Source organism: Bubalus kerabau, chromosome X, assembly GCF_029407905.1.
Source record: "Bubalus kerabau isolate K-KA32 ecotype Philippines breed swamp buffalo chromosome X, PCC_UOA_SB_1v2, whole genome shotgun sequence".
Classification (NCBI taxonomy): Eukaryota; Metazoa; Chordata; class Mammalia; order Artiodactyla; family Bovidae; genus Bubalus; species Bubalus kerabau.
Window position 1 is genome coordinate 130,186,044 of NC_073647.1, and position 23,513 is coordinate 130,209,556.

The 23,513-nt window shown below is 45.8% G+C and overlaps 2 protein-coding genes across 2 annotated transcripts; both read right to left on the reverse strand.

Annotated features, from left to right (window-relative positions):
* Nucleotides 1-1,477: 1,477 nt before the first annotated feature.
* On the reverse strand, nucleotides 1,478-3,380 carry LOC129638852 (melanoma-associated antigen B2-like). Its single transcript, XM_055563561.1, has one exon. The coding sequence runs from the start codon at nucleotides 3,340-3,342 to the stop codon at nucleotides 1,963-1,965; it is 1,380 nt and encodes a 459-aa protein (XP_055419536.1). The 5' UTR covers nucleotides 3,343-3,380; the 3' UTR covers nucleotides 1,478-1,962.
* A 14,024-nt stretch (nucleotides 3,381-17,404) lies between these two features.
* LOC129638740 (melanoma-associated antigen B4-like) lies at nucleotides 17,405-19,222 on the reverse strand. The gene has a single exon (XM_055563381.1). The coding sequence runs from the start codon at nucleotides 18,796-18,798 to the stop codon at nucleotides 17,866-17,868; it is 933 nt and encodes a 310-aa protein (XP_055419356.1). The 5' UTR covers nucleotides 18,799-19,222; the 3' UTR covers nucleotides 17,405-17,865.
* Nucleotides 19,223-23,513: the final 4,291 nt, after the last annotated feature.

A 23,513-nucleotide genomic window follows, 5' to 3' on the forward strand; every position in this document is an offset into this window, starting at 1 on the left:
AGTGCTGTCCCAGTGACCCCCACCCCATATTCTGGGTGTTGCTCTCCTCAGTCCTCCTACATGGGGTCCTCGTCTTGCTGTGTCTTGGATTAAAGGCTTCTGGGGAAATTCCACATCTCTGCAAACTCTTGAGCTGTGTTTGCTCTGCAGTGCTACAGAGAATGAATGGGTCCCTGTCCCACGAGTGATGGGAGATGGACAAGCTATAGCCCAAGGAGTCCCAGGAGAGGTGGTAGCCCGTCAGGGGGAAAAAAAAAAAGTACAACAATCTATCTCATCAGCCAGGTGAAGGTTTTCATGGCATTTCTGTTCTGAAAGATTTACTTTCTATAGGCAAGAGACTGTAAGCAAGATATGGAGAGCCCTTGGTCTTCAGAGGTTATCTAACACGGCCAATGTACATGCTTATACTGGCACAGAATGTTGTCTCTTTCATTCATCTGTGAGTAATGAATAAGGTATACGTAGTTTTTGTTAAATATATTTGGTATTCTTACTGCTCTGGCTACACATTCCAATCCAGTAGCTTGAGCACAAGGGCATTCTTTTTTTATCACCTAGGACAAATTTTGAAGTGCTGAGAAAAACACTGAAATAAAAGATACAGGGTGGGGACTTTCCTGGTGGTCCAGTGGCTAGCACCCCAGGCGCCCGATGCAGGGGGCCCAGGTTCGATCCCGTCAGGGAAGTAAATCCCATGTGCCGCAAATAAGATTCAGCACAGCCAAATAAATAAATAAACAAATAGTAAATAAATAAGGAAAAGGAAATGAAATGTCAAAAGTACTTGTTTAAAAAAAAAGACAAGGGTGTGTCTCAGGGTGGGGAGAGAAGAATAGTATGAGTGCTCAAGTTAGTTTAGGGCAGGAGTCTAGTCCCAGCTCTGTCAATTACCAGCCTTAAGTATTTCGGCACAAAACCAAACTCTAACTCTATAAGCCTCAGGCTCTCCACTGTGAAGTGAGTTTGATAAGCTCTGTCTGGTAGGATTGGTGGAATATATGTATTTATGGAAAGCATTGGGCACGACGCCTGTATCTATTGAGACATTAGAGGCAATAGTAGTTATTACTATGATTATCTTGACCTCAGATGTTACATCAGCTGGGTTGTGTTTTTTTTTTTCTTTTGGCATCTAAGAGATGTCAGGGACTATGCAGTGTTCTAACTGATAAAAAATAAAAAAAGATCCAACCTCCCCAATCAGCCAAACTTCTGCTTAGCAATGAAACCAAAGTAATATGTTCTCGCCACCCCCTCTTTACCTTGCTTCTCTCTTGGTCTTTCTGATTTAGAGAGTAACTCAGCCTCTTCCAAAAAATGACAGCTTCTCTGAGTAACTATAACTGCATGGGCAGAGGCATGCACTGCTTTTTTTTTTTTTTTTTTTTTTTGACTAAACATTGCCAGTACAAGCATGAAGTTTTCTTAGGAGCAGATGCTCAATTAATGTTTGTGTAAAAGAACCACATATAAATCATTTGCTATAATTTATATTCTCAAACATTCTTGAAAAATATAATCCGATCAAAGTATATATCTTTTACATTTATATAAAGGGAAACTAAACAGAGAGTAAGTAAAGCAAACCAAAAATTGACAAACTTTCAGCTGTTTTTCTATGCATCTATGTTCTGAGCCTTAGTGTGGTGTCTTGCACATTTCTATGGATATTCTTATCCTAAAGTGTAGTTATTCTCAGCTTGGATCACAAAAGTGATTTGAGGATTTCCAATATGTATTTCAAAGAACAAAACTCTTAATCCTAAATCTGACAAACAGCAAACAGCATGAGACCCATGTAATTCAAATACTTCTATCATTAACCTAAAATAAACTTTGTTGTAAAAAGTAACAATTGAAAATTGAGGAATAAAAAGTCAACAAGTTATTGATGTATATTAGGAACACAGGTTGACAGGCTTTTCCAACCACAAAGCGAAGAATGGGCTTCAGACCACACTAGGGGCCAGATGAGCGGCTGGATGTGGCCCTGGAGCGGGCACTGGTTGAGGCAGAAGTGCCAGCCCTGGCTGCAGCAGAAGTGCCATCCCTGGCCGAGGCAGAAGGGCCAGCACTGGCCAAGGCAGACATGACAGCCCTGGCTGCAGCAGAAGCGATGGGTCTGGCCAAGGCAGAAGGGCCAGCCCTGGCCGAGGCCGAAGGGCCAGCCCTGGCCAAGGCTGAAGGGCCAGCACTGGTCAAGGCAGACATGTCAGCCCTGGCTGAGGCTGAAGTGCCAGCCCTGGCTGCAGCAGAAGTGCCAGGTCTGGCCGAGGCAGAAGGGCCAGCGCTGGCTGAGGCAGAAGGGCCGGTCCCGGTTGCAGCTCTGGCTCCGGAGCTCTCTGCCTCCTCTCTCAAAGCCTCCTCATAATGCGGCAGTAAGGCGTCAGGGACCAAATCGTTGACCTTGGTCAAAAATTGCAGGACTTTCGTCTTGCTGTTTTCTGTGAGCGCTTTAGGACCCCACAGGAACTCATAGCGAGGGGGATTGCTGCCAGGCACCTGGTTGTATTCCAGGTACTCTTCCTTCACCAGATCTTCTGTGATGAGCTTCCTGGTGTCTCCAAAGATGAAGTGCATTCTTCCATCATAGATGCCCAGAATATTCAGGAACTTCCAGACCTCCTCCTCAGAGGTGCGATGGCCATTCAGGTAGATGACACCCAGCAGAGGCATCAGAAGACCATTCTTCGGCAGCCCCCAGTCACCTCTCATAGACTCACTGTCGCTGAGATCTAGGTTGCTCACCAGGGTATAGCAGTGACTGTTGGGCCTGACTTCCTTCAGCACCATGCCAAACACCATCTCCATCTGCTCAGAGGCCCTGCTGAGGATCTCAGGGTATTGCGCCTTGTACCTTCTGTGGATAACCTTCACCATTTCTGACCTCTTAATTAGCTCCCTCATCTTATACTTAAACAGCATGTACTGCACCAAATTCTCTGACTCCATGGTCAGAAGATCTGTGTGAGAGCTCTCAGCAGCAGCTGAGGCCTGGGAGGAATTTTCACCTCCCTGAACTTGGCCCTCGGCACCTGCACCAGATCTCGAGCGTGCTGTGCCACCTACTCCAGATCTCGAGCGTGCTGCGCCACCGGCACCAGATCTTTTGCGTATAGCACCTGCAGCAGCACTGGTGCTGCCTTGGGCTCCCGGAGGCCCCTTGGAGGTGCCAGCAGCAGACGAGCTTGAGGGCGCACTCTCTGAATCAGGAGGGGAGGAGGAGGTGGTCTCTTCTCCCCTAGATGTGGAAGCCTGATCATGAAGACCGTGGGTCTCAGCCTGGGCCTGGCGACGTTTATCACGAGCACGGCGCTTACTCTTCTGCCCACGAGGCATGACAGCTGTGGTCAGGGACCGCAGGCAGGGGTCTGGGCCAAGAGACAGGAGATTGGGGCACCTGGAGGATGGAAAATGAGGTGACATGAGCACCTTAAAACTGGGAGATTCTACCTTGGCTTAATCAAAGGCCGCCTCTGCAGGTGTCCTTGAGGACACTGCCCTAGGAACCCACAAGGCTCCTGTTTTCCTGCTCAGCCTGTCCCCTGAGAATCCCAGAGGAAGAACAGAGGCTTTACTATTCCTCTGCGTCCCCTCAGCCCTGCTTTGGATTTACTGAGGTGACACCATGTGCTGACAGTGGGGTCTTCTCAGCTCATCTTCAGTATTATCACATCAAGTCCTGGCTCTGATGCAGACACTTCAGACCTCCACGTGAAGGGATGCCTCAGTGCACCTCCCTCCCAGGGGATACCCAGTTCTGAGAGCTCAGTAGGGTCTCTTCTACCCTGAGTTCACTGGGATCATCATTCCTTGGGTCCAAGGGTCCTTACCTTGGCTCCTTAAAACGTTGGGCACTATTCTCCATTTGCTAACTGGTGGCTGCACCTTCAGACAAGACATTTCCCCTCCCTTAGACTTAGTATAAAACAGTAAAGCAGATGTTCAACCTCACAGCCCATCTCTGAGATTTCCTGGGCTGAAATCCAAGGGTTGGGACGCATGCTCTAAGTCCTCACTCAGGTTCCTTAACTGGGCGCCTGGCAGAGAACCTCCCCTTTCTCCTGAACTGATACCTGTCTGATAGTAAAAGCCAATTACCCTGTGTCCCCACAGGAGGAAGTGAGGATGACCTCATCTTCCCAAACACGGTCTCCTAAGAATGGAAGCTGTTGCAGGCAGGTTGACCTCCCTGTGGTCCCATCCAAGATCCCAATTCAAAGTTAATTTTTTTTTTTTGCTTCTCTTTTCTTCTATATGTCTTTTTTAAAACAAATTTATTTATTTTTAATGGAAGGATAATATCTTTACAATACTGTGTTATTTTCTGCCCGACATCAACATGAATCAGCCATAGGTATACTGTATGTCTCCTCCCTCTCCAAACTCTCTCCCCCCTCCACCCCATCCCACCCCTCTTAAGCTGTTAGGGCACTGGCTTTGAGCTCCCTGAGTCATAAAACTAATTCCCAGTGGTTATTTATTTTACATATGGTAATGTGTACATTTCCAATGTAACTCTCTCAATCTGTCCCTCCCTCTACTTCCCCCACTGTTTACACCAGTGTGTTCTCTATGCCTGCATACCCAGGCTGTCCTGCAAAGAGGTTCATCAGTGCCATCTTTCTGGATTCCAAATATATGCATTAATATATGATATTGGCTTTCCTCTTTCTGACTTAATTCACTCTGCATAAAAAACTAGAAATAAAACTACCACATGAGCCAACAGTATCATTACGGAGGATATATCCTGAGGAAACTAACTGAAAAAGACACTTGTACTCAAATGTTCACTGCAGCACTATTTACAATAGCCAGGACATAGAAGTATCCAAGGTCTACATTTGACACATGACAGGGTCTAAGAGCTCTCCCTCTGTTCACCACTGCCTTAGCTGACCACTCCTTAGCCCACAGTGGGGACTGACATGTATTCTTGAGGTCTGCCAGGGATGACGACAGGGAGGATTTGGTCCGAATGATGTGGTGTGGAACATATCCACAGCCCCCGAGGTTCTCACCATGACCCCTGGCAAATCTGAAACCCTCCCTTAATAACCTAAGGCTACCACTTTGACCTGGTTGCTCATTTCCCTGAGATGTCCCGGGAAGTGTCATGTCAAAACGCCCTATTCTCCCAGGCCTGAAAACAGGGCTGGCACTTTACGTGGCCCCGTTTCTTAAGGAAGTGGCCGCCATACTTACTCAGCGTCACAACCATGAATCATGGTGCAGACTAGCTCCCTTTGTTGAACTGGTTTTATTCTGTTAGAGCAAGGTTCTCACTTCACCAAAACCACCTCCAGTGGACACCAGGGGGCACCACAGTTGGCCAACTTACCCGAGGCCTCCTAGAGCCCAGTATAGGGGAGTCGCTCAGTGTGGCCCCCTTGCAGTGTCGAACTCTGCTCCTCAGTCCTCAGGGCCGTTATCTACATCCTACACCACCTCCGGGGGTAGAATCTGGGCCTACCCCCACAAACCAACGCCTTAGCCTGAGACACTCTAGACCACATTCGGCCGATAGCTCTGAGGGGCCCACAAGAGCCATATCACAGGGGTGGGATGTGGATGGGTCACTTTTATTACTGGGAGGGTTGGGAAAGTCCCTTCAGCTACATTCAGGTCCTCACCTTGGTTCCGGACAAGTTCTGGACACTAAGTCTCCGCCAAACGGTTGCTGCAGCTACCGCTCGAGCTCCTCGCCTTCGAAGCGGAAATGGAGGGGATCTGCACAGGGTCCTGCGTGACGTCTTCCGGGGTCGACGGCAAGGGTGGCGTGCTACGGGAGCCCCAGTAGCTCAATATTCATCCGTCCCTGGATTCTCTCTCAGCGTCCTCCGTGTGCGGTTTATCAGAGCCCCGAACGCCTCCATCTATGAACCCAAGTCCTACAGCCCCCAAACAAAGCCCTTGCCTTCCGAAGTCCCTGCTACTGCTGCTGCTAAGTCGCTTCCGTCATGTCCGACTCTGTGCGACCCCATAGATGGCAGCCCTCCAGGCTCCCCTGTCCCTGGGATTCTCCAGGCAAGAACACTGGAGTGGGTTGCCATTTCCTTCTCCAACCCAAGTCCCTAGTGGAAGGAATTGGAGCACTGCTCTGGGGAGATCCTCTCATTAGCACTGATCGTCCTCACCTTAAGTCCAGTTATGGTCAAGATGACACCCCTCTGCAGATCTGGGGCCCTATCCTGCTAGAGAAGGCCTTGCCCTCCCTGAGTTCACACAGGTGGAATGTGGGGACCACTTAGAAGTAGCTGTTCTGGGTCTCTCAGAGCTAAGAATTTACAGAATGCTGTTTGGCTCCCTCTCCAGGGGTCCCCGCTAACACTCAGCATTGTCATCTGAGGTCCTGCTTGGGCTCAGGTTCGTCCACCCACGAAACTAGGCTGATCCTATTAGACAGAGGCCGCACCTCACTGAGAATTTCCAGACTGAAATCAACCTGACATCTGTGCCCTGAGCTTCCTGGGGAGCACAGCGACAGAGATTTTCCAGGGCCTCCTTCGATGCAGTGTGTGCTACTGTGAGTGCACTTTCACGTCCTCACATTGACACGGGACGAACCCTGTAACTCCACTCTCTGCTTGTGAAGCTACTTGTCTTACATCAAGGTCCTAGTCTCCTTGAGAATTCCAAGTTGGAAGTCAGGGTGACCCTCATGTGATCGTAGTCCATAAGGGCCTCCGAAAACAGGCAGCAGGGATGCAACTCGAGTCCTTCTGATTCCTCTTGCTCAGCATCCTCACTACATCGACCAGAGCCTGAGACTGCTCCTTCTACTGCTTTAAGATGGCTCTTTGGGTGACCACTATAATCAGGAGTCACTGTCTCCACAGTCCTCTTTCATGGAGTTCTGATATCAGCTTCTGTTGCTTGATTAAAGGCTTCCTGGAAATGCATATTCCTACAAACACTTGAGCAGTTACCCTCTAGCAAATCTTGGAGAAAACGGGTCTAAGTTCCAAAAGTGATGTAAGATTAGGAAAATGCAGCAGAAATCAAGGAAGTCAGGACAGATGTTATGCTGTCACAGAAAAAGAGCTGATATATTCCTTCTCTTCAGCCAGATTTTGGTTGTGTGCTTAGTTGCTCAGTCATGTCCTACTCTTTGCAACCCCATGGACTGTAGCCTGCCAGGCTCCTCTGTCCATGGGGATTCTCCAGGCAAGAATCCTGGAGTGAGTTGCTCTCCTCCAGCAGATGTACCAAACCCAGGAATCAAACCCAGGACTCCCACATTGCAGGTGGATTCTTTACTTTCTGAGCCACCAGATTTAGGGTGGTTCTAAAGTCTTTACTTTCAGGACCCTCCTGTTGGTCCAGTGGTTATGACTCTGTACTCCCAGTGAAGGGGGCCCAGGTTCGATCCCTGGTCAGGTAATTGGATCCCACATACCAGAACGAAGAGTTCATGTGCCACAACTAAAACTTTCACATGCCACAACTAAAGAGCCTGCATGTGGCAACACAGATCCCGAGTGTCACAGCTAAGACTCAGAGCAGCCAAAAATAAATAAAAATAAATATTTTTAATTTAAAAAATTAAGTATTTACTTTCTACATAGAAGCATGGCACCTGATAATCTTGTAAGCCCTTGATAACTTGAGGGTGTCTGAATTTGCACATGCAGATAATCATAGGGTTACTGAGCATTCTCTCTTTCTCTCCTTTATCTCTCTTAATTATTTTGGTTATGTGCTATGTGGCAATATTGATGGTAGGAGAGTTTGGGGCAGAGTGGATACATGTCTATGTATGGGTGAGTCCCTTCACTGTTCATCTGAAACTGTCACAATATTGTTAACCGGCTGTCCCCAAGAAAAAAATAAACGTTCAAATTACAAAAAACAAAACTGTGCTTCCAGTGTAAGGGGTATGAGTTCAAACCCTGGTTGTGGAATTAGGATCCCATGTTTCAAGGGGCAGTCCTAAGATGGCAGAGGAATAGGATGGGGAGACCACTTTCTCCCCCACAAAGTCATTGAAAGAACATTTGAATGCTGAGAAAATTCCACAAAACAACTTCTGAACGCGGGCAGAGGACATCAGGAACCTACAAAGGCAGTTTATTGTCTTCAAAAGGAGGTAGGACAAAATATAAAAGATAAACATAGAAATAAAAGAGGTAGGGATGGAAATCCATCCCAGGAAGGGAGTCTTAAAAAAAGAGAGTAGTTTCCGAACACCAGGAAAGACTCTCACTGGCGGGTCTGTGGTGAGCCTAGGAATCTTAGAGGGCAATATAATCGGGAGGAAGAAAAATACATACATACATAAATAATTAAAACCCACAGATTACATGCCTAACGGCAACTCCCAGTGGAGCAGCAGCCTAGACACTCACGTCTGCCACCGGCAAGGCGGGGGAGGGCGGGGGGTGGGCTTGACAGGGAGGCGCAGGCTGCATTGCTTAGGGTAAGGACCCCGTGTCTGAATGCCCCGAGGGCAATCTGAGGGAACTAAATTGAGATAGCAACCCAGACTCTGCGATAGCTATCCTGTGAAGAGCTAATACCCGGTGATTTTCTTAATGGCGTCTGGGAACACATCTGTTGCCTGTTGATTTCGCAAAAGCTGCTTCTCCTATTATTTTGATATTTTAAGTCCAACCTCTTTCTAAATTTGTCAGGCCATCCTTTGCTGCCATTAAATTCTCCAGCTTTAGATCCGTCACCCCCACCTTTTGCTTTAGGTTGTCATAATGACTTTGATTTTTCTTCAATCATATTAGAGTCTATAGGTATGCCTTGCTTGTAGCAATCCTGCACCCACATACAAGCTATATTTTAAACACAAGATAAAAATGTAGTTCACAAAAAGCACAAGGTTTTCACACCTGCTGGTGTAGCTGCAGTGTTGGCTTCTTAAATTTCCTGTTCTTTTTCTTACAGTGGTCCTTATGCTGGATTCATTCATCTTGAAATGGTGGCAACCACGACTGCAGACCCAAACTGTGGTACACAACAAGCAATTCAACTTTTTTGCATAATGTCGTGACTTCTCTGCTTCTTTAAAGCACTTCCAGCACCACTAGGGGCACTTCATATGAGTCCTATCATTTTATTCAAGGTTTACAATATATCGTAGTAAACAGAATGAGAACTACCTGAAAACCATTGGTGATCAGTTTTTTGAGATCACAATTTACTACTGAAACTGCTCATCAGGGACGAATAGTGCTATTCATGGTCCATAAGTGTGTGTGTGTGTCTGTGTGTGCACATAACTTTTGATAAATTTCATCTTTTCATATTTGTGTATATTTTATGGTTCAGTTCAGTTCAGTCACTCAGTCGTGTCTGACGTTTGCGACCCCATGAATCGCAGCACACCAGGCCTCCCTGTCCATCACAAAACTCCCAGAGTTCACTCAGACTCATGTCCATCGAGTCAGTGATGCCATTCCAGCCATCTCATCCTCTGTCCTCCGCTTCTCCTCCTGCCCCCAATCCCTCCCAGCATCAGAGTCTTTTCCAATGAGTCAACTCTTTGCATGAGGTGGCCAAAGTACTGGAGTTTCAGCTTCAGCATCATTCCTTCCAAAGAAATCCCAGGGCTGATCTCCTTCAGAATGGACTGGTTGGATCTCCTTGCAGTCCAAGGGACTCTAAGAGTCTTCTCCAACACCACAGTTCAAAAGCATCAATTCTTCGGCGCTCAGCCTTCTTCACAGTCCAACTCTCACATCCATACATGACCACAGGAAAAACTATAGCGTTGACTAGATGGACCTTTGTTGACAAAGTAATGTCTCTGCTTTTGAATATGCTATCTAAGTTGGTCATAACTTTCCTTCCAAGGAGTAAGCGTCTTTTAATTTCATGGCTGCAGTCACCATCTGCAGTGATTTTGGAGCCCAAAAAAATAAAGTCTGACACTGTTTCCACTGTTTCCCCATCTATTTCCCATGAAGTGATAAAATAGACTAGCATCTACATAAATTTTATGCATCCATGACAGCTTTTTCTTAATCTTTTTATATTTCTAGGCTATGTGAGTCACCTGTTTTTTCAAGTCATCTCAAATCTCTGAATAGTTTTCCAATGTATTTATTGAAAAAAATTCATCTATATGTGGACCTGCACAGTTCAAATTTGTGTGGTTCAAGGGTCGACTACATACAAAGAAGTGGCAATGCTGAGTCGTACGATAGCTACAGTTGTGATTTTCTGAGGAACCTCCACACTTCTTTTCCATAGTGGCTGTGCCAATTTATATTCCCAGCAACTGTGTGCAAAGGTTCCCTTTTCTCAACACCCTTGCCAAAACGTGTTCTCACTTGGCTTTTTGATAATAGCTCTCCCAACAGGTATGAGGTGATCTCTTACTGTGGTGTGGATTATCATCTCTCTGGTGGTTAGTGATGCTGAGCTCCTTTTCATATAGCTGTTGGCCATTTGTATGTCTTCTTTGGAAAATATTTAGGTTCTTTGCTCCTTTTTTAGTTATTTTCAATTAATTAGTCTGGTATTGAGTTGTCTGAGTTCCTTTTATATTAATTTATCAGATATATGGCTTGCAAACTTGTTCTCCTATTTCACCTTTTCATGTAGTTGATTGTTTCCATTGCTATACAGAATCTTTTTAATTTGATGTAGTGCCATTTATTTTTGTTTTTCTTGCCTGTGTTTCTGTTGTCAAATTAAAAACAACAACAACAACAACAAAACTAAAATCCCCAGAACATTGCCAAGACAAATGACAAAGCGTTCTCCCCTATGTTTTCTTCTAACTGTTTTAAGGTTTCTGATCTCATTTTTAAGTCTTAAATCCATTTTACATTTTTTGAGTATGATGTAAGATACGACTCCAGTTTGATACTTTTCATGCAAATATTCAGTTTTCTCAACACTATTTGTTGACGGAGGATACTGTCTTTTTCACTGTGTATTCTTAGTGCCTTTGTCAAAGATTACTTGACTATATGTGCATGGTTGTATTTCTAGGCTCTATTCTGTTCCATTGGTCTGTGTATCTATGTATATGCTGGTATCATATTGTCTTGAACAAAGGCAAGAAGAGCCAGGCTTCCACCTTTGCTCGTCTTTCTCAACATTATTTTGTCTATCCAAGGTCTTTTGTGGTTTCATAAGAATTTTAGCATTTCTATTTCTCTGGAAAATTCCAGTGGAATTATGACACACAGTACATTAAGTCTGTAGATCACTTTGGGCAGTATGGATATTTTAACAGTATGACTTCTTCCAATCCATATACTTGGGACATCTTTTTATTTGTGTCTTTTCCAATTTGTTCCATCGGTGTCTTGTTGCCTTCAGTGTATAGATATTTCACTTCCTGGATTAAATTTATTTCTAAGTATTTTATTCTTTTTGACATATTTGAAACAGAACTGTTTTCTTAATTTCTTTTTCAGATAGTTTGTTGTCAGTATTTAGAAACACAACTCACTTTTCTGTGTTATTTTGTGTCCTGCACCTTTCTTGAATACATTTCTTAGTACTAACAGTTTCCTGGACACTCAAAACATTCACCCCACTGTCACTTTCCCCTACCAGGAAAGGTCGCAATCTCTTTTGGTACCAAGCTGTACCAGCCCCAGACAGGGGGTGATGCCAATAGAGTCAAGTCACTGTGCTTATGCATTGCAAGTGCAGCTGATCTAAGTTTTATGCTTACCTGTGGTACTGCAATTTCGTAATTGGGTTCTAGACCTTCTATAAAGGTTTTTTGTTACTTACACAATTTTAACATCTGGGCTGCTGAGGGGAAACAGGGGCTGGGAATTCCTGTTCCACTGTATTGCAGATGCCACACAGTCAAGACCCTTTTCTTTATTTCCTGATATCAACAATTTCACTTAGTCTTCATTCACATTGGCAAGAAACTCCCAATACGTTTGACATGTTATCTTTCTCTGAATCACAGAGATTCAAGGATTTCTGATTCATTATCTGATTCATTATAGAAAATACCAAAAGCTTTATCCTTATACTGAAAAACAGTAATAAATGGGATATACTTTGTTCATAAACACAGATACGGGAGTCAAAGAAACCTTCAATTACAAGGAAGAATATTTCAATACTATGAAAAAGAAAGCCCTAAGCAGAAAAAGATACATATCCCAGTTACTGAGGTCAAGCAAGAACAAAAAAAGACATAAAATGTATTCCCTTAAGCTCCATCTTGGCACTCAATTACTTGGAATACTTACTTCTCTTTTCAACCTCAAGATGAAGGATCTGCACTGGATGTCACTATGTGGGAGGAGCTGGAGGACTTAGATCTGGAATGTGCCCTGCCCATGGCAGTAGCGCTCCCTCTTACCTCTCAAGGCCTCTCTCTACCTCATCCTATGATGGAATTCAGGACCCCTGAGGGCTGACAGCAGCAAGTGGACACTACAGAACCCTAGTGGTTCTGGGTGGCTATTTCTTTCACTTCTTATTAAGGGGCTTCACATATATATTTGACAATTCCTACTCTGACCTGAGAGTGCCCTCCTTAGACAAAAGGTTTCAAGTCCCTGACAACTATACTGTGACAACAGACAAAAGAGATGTTCAACTTGAGGTCTCTCCCTGGAACCTTCTTATACCTAATATTCCTGGGTGTGCTTTCCTCAGTCCAGATATGGGTGTCCCCCTATAAGCCCTTGCCCCTTTGATTAAAGGCTTCTTAGGAAATGCCACATCCCTGAAAAGCCCCGATCAGTTTCCCTACTCCAAACCTTGCAGAGAAGGAGTCCCTGTCCTAGGAGTGATAAGAGATGGGAAATCCATGGCATAAATAAGGGGGCCCAGGTAGAGACCTGTGAGAGAAACAAAACGTGGTAACCTGGCCCTCTGTCCTTCAGCCAGACTTCTCAGGCAACCTCTGTTCTAATAAATAAATTTTATATTTTAGATCTAATAGATATTTTTTTATTAAAAAAATGGTTATGTGATGATTGTTGTGTGAGTCCTTGATCTTTAAGCTTATCTGAAACCTCATATGTATGCATAGATGATCTTATTGCCAGCAAATATTATCTCTTCTTTCCTCTCTTCATATGTCACATTTGTTTTGGCATTATTATTATTATTGCTCTGGCTATGTATTACAATGTAATAGTTCGACCTCAGAGTCTTTCTTCTTATTGCTTCCAATACATTTCACAGTAATGAGAATAAGAAGGGAATTAAGGGTACAAGGTCAGCTCAGGCTTGCAGGAGTGAGAGGGTGAGCTTTAGACTAACTCAGATCAAGGGCCTATGTCACTTACCAGCCATGGAAAAGTCTGTCACATCATTAAAGTGAGAGAGCCTCGGGCTCTTTAACTGTGAAGGGAGTTTGACAAGCCCTGTCTGGAAAGACTGGTGGCATGTGGTGGTAACTGTAAAGCATCTGCCACAGGGCCTGGCAGGCACCATATCCCTCCCTTCTCATGACTGGTGGCTGCACTTTCCAACAAAGATCTCACCTCCCTTAGGGCTGATATCGAGCTTCCCTGGTGGCTCAGCAGTAAAGGATCCGCCTGAGATACAGGAGCTGCAGGAGACGCAGACTCAGTCTCTGGGTCAGGAAGATCCCCTGGAGGAGGAAATGGCAACCCAGCCTAGAATTCTTCCTTGGAATATCCCATGGACAAAGGAGCCTGGCGGGGTACAGTCCATGGAGTCACAAGAGAGTCAGACATGACTTAGCAATTCAAGAAGAAGAAGAAGAAGGCCTGGTATAAAGAAGTGAGGGAGAGCCTTGCCTGACAGTCTTCCCCTGAGCTTTCTAGAACTGACATCAAAGGGGAGGGCATGACTTTCCTTTGTCCCCTCTTATTCAGGGATGAGTAGACCCCTCAGTCTCTACTTGAGCTTCACAATTTGACTTCTGGTGGGGCCTGGGGAATCCCCTCCTTCTTGACCTGAGGCCTATCTCCTCATAGTAAGACCGATACCTCCCTGTGAGCCTGGAGGAGGAAATAAGAGTGGCCTTATCTAGCCACCCCTACCCATAGTCTCACAAGAATGAAAGCTGTGGCAAGGTCCTTGAGGATGACAGGTGGTTCCTCTCAGGGTCCCAAGTCAGGGTCCCAAATTTGACTCTCAGCCAAGCCCAAGACTCCCTCTCTGTTGACATGGGACCACCACCATCTGACCAAAACCCTAACTTTCCTGCTACTCCTCGGTCAGAGCTGAAGGGCCCCTTGGCCTGACAACTCTACCTGTGGCCTTCTAGCCTGACAGTAGGGAAGATTCTCTGTGGCCATCCTGGCATGTATGTTTAAACAGTTTTACCATCCTCACCCTGACTTGGAAATAACCTGGAAATATTCACAAACTGGAAATGTTCCCTGACTTGCCTTACAGCTTCTCCCCTCAGGCCCCCAATTCCGAGACCCCCCAGGAGGAAGTGGAGTTTGCCTCATCGGGCCACAACAGTCTGTGGTCTTCCGAGGCCAACAGTAGTGGAAGCAATATGTTCTGCCCTCATTGTTTTGAGATGGATGGGCTTTTCAGTCATCAGGGTCCTTACCTTCTGGTACAATCTGGAAATCATCCTTCTGCTGACCTGTGGTCTCTCTGTTTGATCAGGATGAGATTCCTTACCTCCATGTGATCGTCTGGAGGGAGAGAGTAGGACTCACCATGTCACCAGGCCTAAGTGGCAGTCTAAGACCTAACGGGGACAGTGCCCTCCGAGGCCCCCTTCTTTCTGAGAGGGATCCTTCATTGTCAGTCAGTGCCATCGATTGAATACTATTAGGAACTGGGTACCCTACATCAGCTAAATGAGGCCTCCCCATTAGCCCAAGGACTTTAAGGCCCTGAAGCCATTCACCTTCAGAAAATAAGGGATAAACTTAGTCTGAAAGCCCTGCCTGTTCCCTCCCAGGGCCCATTACATTTGCAGGACTTTCTAAGAATTTATCTGTAATGGGGTAGTTGCCTGCCGCACTCCTCAGACAAGTGTGCCACTGTCATACCTGGGATTTCCACTCTCTGATGAACAGCCAGCCTATAAACCAAGGTCCTCATCTCCTTGACACCAACCAGGCAGAAGTCACGGGGCCCTTGAGCTGGCCAGCACTTACCTATGCCTCCCAGGGCTAACCGGAGAAGATGAGCTAAGTGTAGTCCTGTTGGCTGTGAGTTGAGGGGCTTCCATATCCACACCCTGGGTCTTCACTTTGACTCTTCACCTTTCCTGGGGCTCTATTCTCTGCTGATCTGAGGCTGAGGGCTCTGCTGATTCCCAAAATCCCTACCTTCCCGGGACCTGAGTTGAAAGTGTTAACCACAGCAGCCCGGATTGTTCTGGACTTCATATACTTGCCAATAAGGACAAGTATATCTTTACAGGTTCCTACTATGGGGCTGCATCTTTCATTCACCCTCATTCAGGTTAATCACTGTCATTTCTGAGAGATTGATCCTCTCTGCTCTACCAACCTCAGAACTCTGCACCAAGACCAAGTTTCTTAGGTCTCTGAGAAGCCTGAAGAATAAGCGAGGCCATGCTTAGCCCAACAGTTCTGAGATCCCCTGTGACTGAGAGCAGTTGGGAGTGCTGTTCCAGTGACCAACATCCATATTCTGGGGTGTTGCTCTCCTCAGTCCTCCTACATGGGGCCCTCATCTTGCTTTCTGTGTCTTGGATTAAAGGCTTCTGGGGAAATTCCACATCTCTGCAAACACTTGAACTGTGTTTGCTCTGCAATGCTATGGAAAATGAAAGGGGCCCTGTCCCAGGAGTGATAGGAGATGGAGAAGCTACAGCCCAAGGCAGGAGTTCCAGGATAGGTGGTCATCCATCAGAGAAAAAAAGTACATAAATCTATCTCATCAGCCAGGTGAAGATTCTCATGTCATTTCTGTTCTGGTAGATTTACTTTCTACAGACAAGAGACTGTAAGCATGGTATGGAGAGCCCTTGGTCTTCAGAGCTTATCTAACATGGCCAATGCACATGCTAATACTGTCACCGAATAGTGTCTCTTTCATTTATCTATGAGTAATGAATAAGGGATATGCATTTCTGGTTAAATATATTTGGTATTCTTACTGCTCTGGCTACACATTCTGATCCAGGAGCTTGAGCAAAAGGACATTCTTTTTTTATCACCTAGGACAAATTTTGAAGTACTGAGAAAAACACTGAAATAAAAGTTACAGGGTGGGGACTTTCCTGGTGGTCCAGTGGCTAACACCTCAGGCGCCCGATGCAGGGGGCCCAGGTTCGATCCCTGGTCAGGGAAGTAGACCCCATGTGCTGCAACTAACATCTAGCACAGCCAAATAAATAAATAAGAAAAAGGACAAGTGAAAAGTGAAAGTGAAGTTGCTCAGTCATGTCCGACTCTTTGTGACCCCATGGGCTATAGCCTATCAGGCTCCTCTGTCCATCAGATTTTCCAGGCAAGAGTACTGGAGTGGGTTGCCATTTCCTTCTCCAGGGGATCTTCCCAACCCAGGGATCTAAATAGGGTCTCCTGCATTGCTGGCAGAGGCTTTTACCATCTGGACTTCCCTGGGCCATCAGGGAAGTCCAAAAGAGAGAATTACCATGTGAAAGTGAAAGTCACATCCGACTCTTTGTGACCCCATGGACTGTACAGTCCATGGAGTCCATGGAATTCTCCAGGCCAGAATACTGGAGTGGGTAGCTTTTCCCTTCTCCAGGGGACCTTCCCAACCCAGGGATCGAACCCAGGTCTCCCGCATTGCAGGAGGATTCTTTACCAGCTGAGCCACAAGGGAAATGAAATATCAAATGTTAAAAGTACTTGTTTAAAAGACAAGACAAGGGTATGTCTCAGGGTGGGGGGAGAAGAACAGTATGTACGCTAGAGTAGTTTAGGGCAGGAGTCTAGTCCTAGGTCTGTCATTTACCAGCCTTAAGTATTTTGGCACAAAACCAAACTCTAACTCTATGAGCCTTGGGTTCTCCCCTGTGAAGTGAGTTTGATAAACCCTGCCTTGTCAGACTGGTGGAATATATGTATTTATCGAAAGCATCTGTCACAGAACCTGTCTCTATTGAGAAATTAGGGGCAATCCCAGTTATTACGATGATCTTGACCTCAGATGTTACATCAGCTGGGTTTCTTTTCTTTTTTTGCATCTATCAGATGTCAGAAACTATGCAGCGTTCTAACTGAAAGAAAAAAAAAAAATAACCCAACCTCCCCAATCAGCCAAAATTCTGCTTAGCAATGAAACCAAAGTAATATATTCTCTCCACCCGCTCTTTACCCTGCTTCTTTTTTGTTCTTCTTGAAGTAGAGAGTCTCTCAGCCTCTTCCATAGAATGACAGCTTCCCTGGAAACTATAAGTGAATGGGCAGAAACTGGGAGTTTCTTTGACTAAACATCGCCAATACAGGCATGAAAGACTTCTTAAAAGCAGATGCTCAATTAATGTTTGTGTAAAAGAAGAGCCACAAACAAATCATTTGCTTTAATTTATATTCTCAAACATTCTTGAAAACCATAAGCAGATCCAAGCATATATCTTTTATATTTACAAAAAGGGAGACTAAACAGAGTAAAGCAAACCAAAACTTGAAGAACTTTTGGCTATCTCTCTATGTATCTATGTTCTGAGCTTCTATTAGTGTGGTGTCTTTCACATTTCTAAGGATATTCTTATCCTAAAGTGATGTTATTCTCATCCGGGATCACAAAAGTGATATGAGGATTTCCAATATGCATTTCAAAAAACAAAATTGTTACTCATAAATCTGACAAACAGCAAACTGTGTGTGACCCATTTTACTCAAATACTTGTATCATGAACCTAAATAAAGTTTCTGTTGAAAAAAGAAAGAACTGAAAACTAGGGGGGGGAATCAACAGGAACACGGGTTGACAGGCCTTTCTGACCACAAAGTGAAGAACGGCCTTCCGACCACACTAGGGGCGAGATGAGTGGCTGGATACGGCCCTAGCGTGGGCACTGGCCGAGGCAGAAGGGCCAGCGCTGGCTGCAGTAGAAATGCCAGGCCTGGCTGAGGCAAGATACTGAGCCTGGGCTGCAGCAGAAGGGCTATCCCAGACCGAGGCAGACATGCCTGCAGTAACCCAGGCTGACATGCCAGCCATGCCTGAAGCAGAAAAGTCAGCCATGCCCAGGGCAGAAGTGGCAGCCATGCCCGAGGCAGAAGTGGCAGCCATGACTGAGGCAGAAGTGCCAGCCATGACCGAGGCAGAAGTGTCAACCCTGGCTGCAGATCTGGTCCCGGTGCTCTTTACTTCCTGTCTGAAAGACTCCTCATATTGCGCCAAGAAGGCATCAGGGACCGTATCATTGACCTTGGCCAAAAACTCCATGACTTTATTCTTGTTGGTTTCTGTAAGCGCTTTAGGACCCCAGAAGAACTCATAGCGAGGGGGATTGCTGCCGGGCACCTGGCGGTACTCCAGGTACTCTTCCCGCACCAGATCTTCTGTGATGAGCTTCCTGGTGTCTCCAAAGATGAAGTGCCTTCTTCCATCATAGATGCCCAGAATATTCAGGAACTTCCAGATGTGCTCCTCAGAGATACGGGGGCCATTCAGGTAGATGAAACTCAGCAGAGGCATCATAAGACCATTCTTCGGCAGCCCCAAGTCACCTCTCATAGACTCACTGTCGCTGAGATCTAGGTTGCTCACCAGGGTATAGCAGTGACTGTTGGGTCTAACTTCCTTCAGCACCAGGCCAAACACAACCTCCATGTGCTCAGAGGCCCTGCTGAGGATCTCTGGGAATTGCTTCATGTACCTTCCACTGATTGCCTTCAGCATTTCAGACCTCTTAATGAGCTCCCTCATCTTATACTTACACAGCATGTGCTGCACCAACATCTGTGCCTTCTTGGTCAGAAGATCTGTGTGAGAGCTCGCCGCAGCAGCTGAAGCCTGGGAGGAATTTTCACCTCCCTGAACTTGGCCCTCGGCACCTACACCAGATCTCGAGCGTGCTGCGCCACCACCACCAGATCTTTTGGGTATAGCACCTGCAGCAGCACTGGTGGTGCCTTGGGCCCCCTGAGGCCCCTTGGGGGTGCCAGCAGCAGACGAGCTTGAGGGAGCACTCTTTGAATCAGGAGGGGAGGAGGAGGTGGTTTCTTCTCCCCGAGATGTGGTGGCCTGATCATGAAGACCCTGGGTCTCAGATCAGGCCTGGTGACGTTTCTCACGAGCACAGACCTTACTCTTCTGCCGACGGGGCATGATGGCTGTGGTCAGGGACCGCAGGCAGGATTCTGGGCCAGTAGACAGGAGATTGGGGCACCTGGAGGATGGAGAATGAGGTGACATGAGCACCTTAAAACAGGGAGATTCTACCTTGGCCTAATCAAAGGCCACCTCTGCAGGTGTCCTTGAGGACACTGCCCTAGGAACCCACAAGCCTCCTGTTTTCCTGCTCAGCCTGTCCCCACAGAATCCCACAGAGGAAGAACAGAAGCCTTAAGACTTTTCCTCTGCATCCTCTCAGCCCTGCTTTGGATTTACTGACGTGACAGCAGGTCCCGGCAGTGGGGTCCTCTCAGCTCATCTTTCGTATTACCATGTCAAGTCCTGGCGGAGCCTGGGCACCCTTCTCTCTGCTATTCTGCTACAGACACTTTAGACCTCCACATGATCCAGAAGCAAGTGAAAGGATGCCTCAGTCCACCTCCCTCCAAGGGGATACCCAGTGCTGAGAGCTCAGTAGGGTTTTTTTCCATCCCGAGTTCACTGGGATCATCATTCAAGGTCCTTACCTTGGCTCCTTAAAACATCGGGCACCTTTTATACTGTGTGCTACTGTGAGTCCACTTTCAGGTCCTCACATTGACACCTGACAAATCCTGTAACTCTATTCTCTGTTTTATGAAGCTTCTTGTCTTACATGAAGGTCCTAGTCTCCTGAGAATTCCAAGTTGGAAGTCAGGATGATCCTCATGTGATCCTAGTCCATCAGGGCCTCTGAGAATAGACAGTGGGGATGCAACTTGAGTCCTTCTGATTCCTCTTGCTTAGCATCCTCACTACATCTACCACAGCCTGGGACTGCTCCTTCTACTGAGCTAAGATTCCTCTTCTTAGTCTTTGGGTCACCACTATTATCAGGGTTGATTGTCTCCTTAGTCCTCCTTCCTGGAGGTTCCCATATCAGCTTCTGTCCCTCGATCAAAGGCTTCTGGGGGAATGCATATTCCTACAAACAGTGAGCAGTTACCCTCTAGCAAATCTTGGAGAAAACGGGTCTCAGTCCCAAAAGTGATGTAAGATTAGGAAAATGCAGCAGAAATTAAGGAACTCAGGACAGATGTTATGATGTCAAAGAGATAGAGGGGATATATTCCTGCTCTTCAGCCAGATTTAGGGTGTGTGCTTAATCACTCAGTCATGTCCCACTCTTTGGGACCCCATGTACTGTAGCCTGCCAGGCTCCTCTGTCCATGCAGAATCTCCAGGCAAGAATACTGAAGTGTGTTACGTGCCCTCCACCAGGGATTGTGCCCAACCCAGAGATCGAACCCAGGTCTCCCGCATTGCAGGCGCATTCTGTACCATCTGAGTCACCAGATTTAGGGTAGTTCTAAAATATTTACTCTCGACACCTCCCTGTTGCTCCAGTGGTTATGCACTCCCAATGCAGGGGTCCTCGGTTTGATCCCTAGTCAGGTAACTTGATTCCACATGCCACAACTAAAAATCTCACATCCAACAACTAAGAGTTCTGGTGCCACAACTAAAATCTCACATTCCACAACCAAAGACCCTGCATGTGGCAACAAAGATTCCAAGTGTCACAACTAAGACCCAGAGCAGTCAAAAAATAAATAGAAATAATTTTTTTAATTAAAACAATAAAATATTTACATTCTACATAGAAGGATAGCGCCAGATAATCTTGAAAGCCCTCGATCACTTGAGGGTGTCTAAATTTGCACATGCAGGTGATCATATGCTACCTGAGCATTATCTCCTTCTCTCCTTTATTCACACCTCTTAATTATTTTGGTGTTTGTATTGCCTTGGCTATGTATTCCATCCCAGTGTTTTCATCACAGAGTCCTTTCCGTCACTCAAGATACATGTTGGAGTGCTAGAAGACAGTGAACTAACTGACTCATGAGCACCTCAGGCCGGGACAAGTGGAACGGTACATGCTCTGGACCAATTCAGACCAGCGCTCTAGTCTCAGCTCTGTCTCTTATCAGTTGTGAGGACTTGGGTCCATCCCCAAACTCGGGGAGCCTCAGGTGAAGTGGCTTTTGTAGGGCTAGTGGCATGTAGCTAAAGCACCTGGCACAGTGCCTGGACCACACTGAGACTTTACACAATATCTGTTTTTACTATGAGTATGATTATTTTCATCCTGGAGGATACCACCGACCCTGAAGAATCTTTTAAATCTAGGAGATGTCAGAGAATCTGTGGCATTCTCGGACATGAAACACCAAATCAGTCCAAAATGCTGTTTAGAAAGAATCTTTCATTTCCACCACTAGATCGTATTTTGAGTGTGGGGGTACTTTTTTAACTGAACGAAATTCAAAGAATCTAAATTTGATTCTGAGACTAATTCTGTCTTCCTTCCCGGCTGCTCTTTCATCTGTACAACTCCTAGAGACCTCCTTAGTGGTCCAGGGGTTAAGACTCTGCACCCCCAATGCAGGAGGCCTGGGTTCCACTGCTGATCAGGGAACTACGTCCCACATGCCACAGCTTTGTTGCAACTAATAGTTCACATGCCACGACTAAAGAGCCTATATACCACAACTGAATCATTCCTCATGCTGCAACTAAAGAACTCTCAGGCTGCAAGGAAGATCAAGGATCCTGCGTGTCAAAGTTAAGACCAAGCATAGCCAAATAAATAAGTAACGAAAATAAGCCCCTATCTTCATCTCTTTCACCATCACCTAAAATAGACTCACCTCACAGACTTTGGTGGAATTATCAATGTAGCCAAAAACGCTGAATGGAATGCCCTTTCAATAAAATGAGCTCTGTTTCCACGACTCACAGCAAAGAGTGTCATCCCACTGGCTTCTGAGTTTCCGGTTTCATTCTACTATTACTTTTATGTCACAGAATCTCCTTGGAGATGATGTGCATGAAACATCTAGGTTGTGCACTGTGTTCACGGGCACTGGGGCAGGAGCACAGGGCACATTCCATTCCCTCCCCAGGGGGGATTTCTCTCTAGTCTACTCATGTTGCTGTTTAGTCACTTGGTCGTGTCTGACCCTTTACTACCCCATGGACTGAACAGATTGCTCTGTCCATGGCATTCTCCAGGCAAGAATACTGGATTGCGTAGCCATTTCCTCCTCCAGGGGCAGCTTCCTGACCCAGGGATTGAACCCATGTCTCCTGCATTGGTGGGCGAGTTCTTTACCACTGAGCCATCTGGGAAGCCCCATAATTCCAAAGCAATTGTTCAGGGTAGTTTTCCATTCCAGGCTTAAGTCTCTCAACTTTGAGACCCGCCATCTGAGGGTCTGACCCCTATTCAGTGTTTCCACAGCCTCCCTGGTGGGCTCGCCCTGTAGCCTAACTTAAAACTACCTTCCGCTGCCAGACTTTTATTGTCCTAAAGTCTCCAAGTGCCTTGCCTCAGTGTATTTACACTAGACTCCTCATGAGGAAGCCCTCAATCCCCTCACCTCCTTACACCTCATTTTTATTAGGCCCCTAGATCTCAGTTCACCAGCTACTTTATATGAATGCTGCTCTTAGACTCTAGAATTCTATAAGAAGGGGTTGAGTTTATTTTTCTTAGCATCCCCAAAACCACCCAGAAGCCTTCCAAAGAGCAGATGCTAAATTGATATTTGAACAATTACAGTGCAAGTGTGCAAGAAAGCAATTTACTGGGATTTCACTTCTCCCACAGTCTTAAATAAGCGAAGCCAATCCAGGTAAATAAACTTCAATTTTACAAAGAAAGACTAAAGCAAATAAAACAAACGAAGAAGTGAATGCCTCTTAAGACTTTTTTCTGCATCTGATAATCACAGACTTCACTGTGGAAAAATTACCATTTTCACAAAAAAATCCATATTCCAATATCATGTTATCTTGTTCCAAGTGACAAGAAATGATTCAAGGATTTCAGTCTGTGCTATGCGATAACGAAATTTCTTATTTTTCGACTTGATAATATGCAGTACATGTGGGAGCTATGCCATTAGTATACTTGGACTTTGAAGCCAAACACATCTTTAATTAAAGGGAACAACATTTAAAAACAGAGAAAAGAAAAACTTCCAATTTGTGCATATTATATAGGAACACAAATACTTTATATGCTGAATTTCCATGAGCCCCACCGTGGCCCTCCGCTAGTGGGAAGATTGCCTGCTTTCTTGAAAAGCAATGTGAAGTATCTGCTCAGATTTCACTAGGGGTGGGAGGAAACTTGGACATGCTCCAGAAAGTGCACTGGCCCTGGCACCATAGGAGCCCTGGCTGCAGCTCTGGCTCTGGGTCTCTCTTCTTCAGCTCTCAAAGCCTCCTCATACCAGAATGGGAAGGCACTGGACTTGGTATCATCGACATTAGCCCCAAACTCCCACATT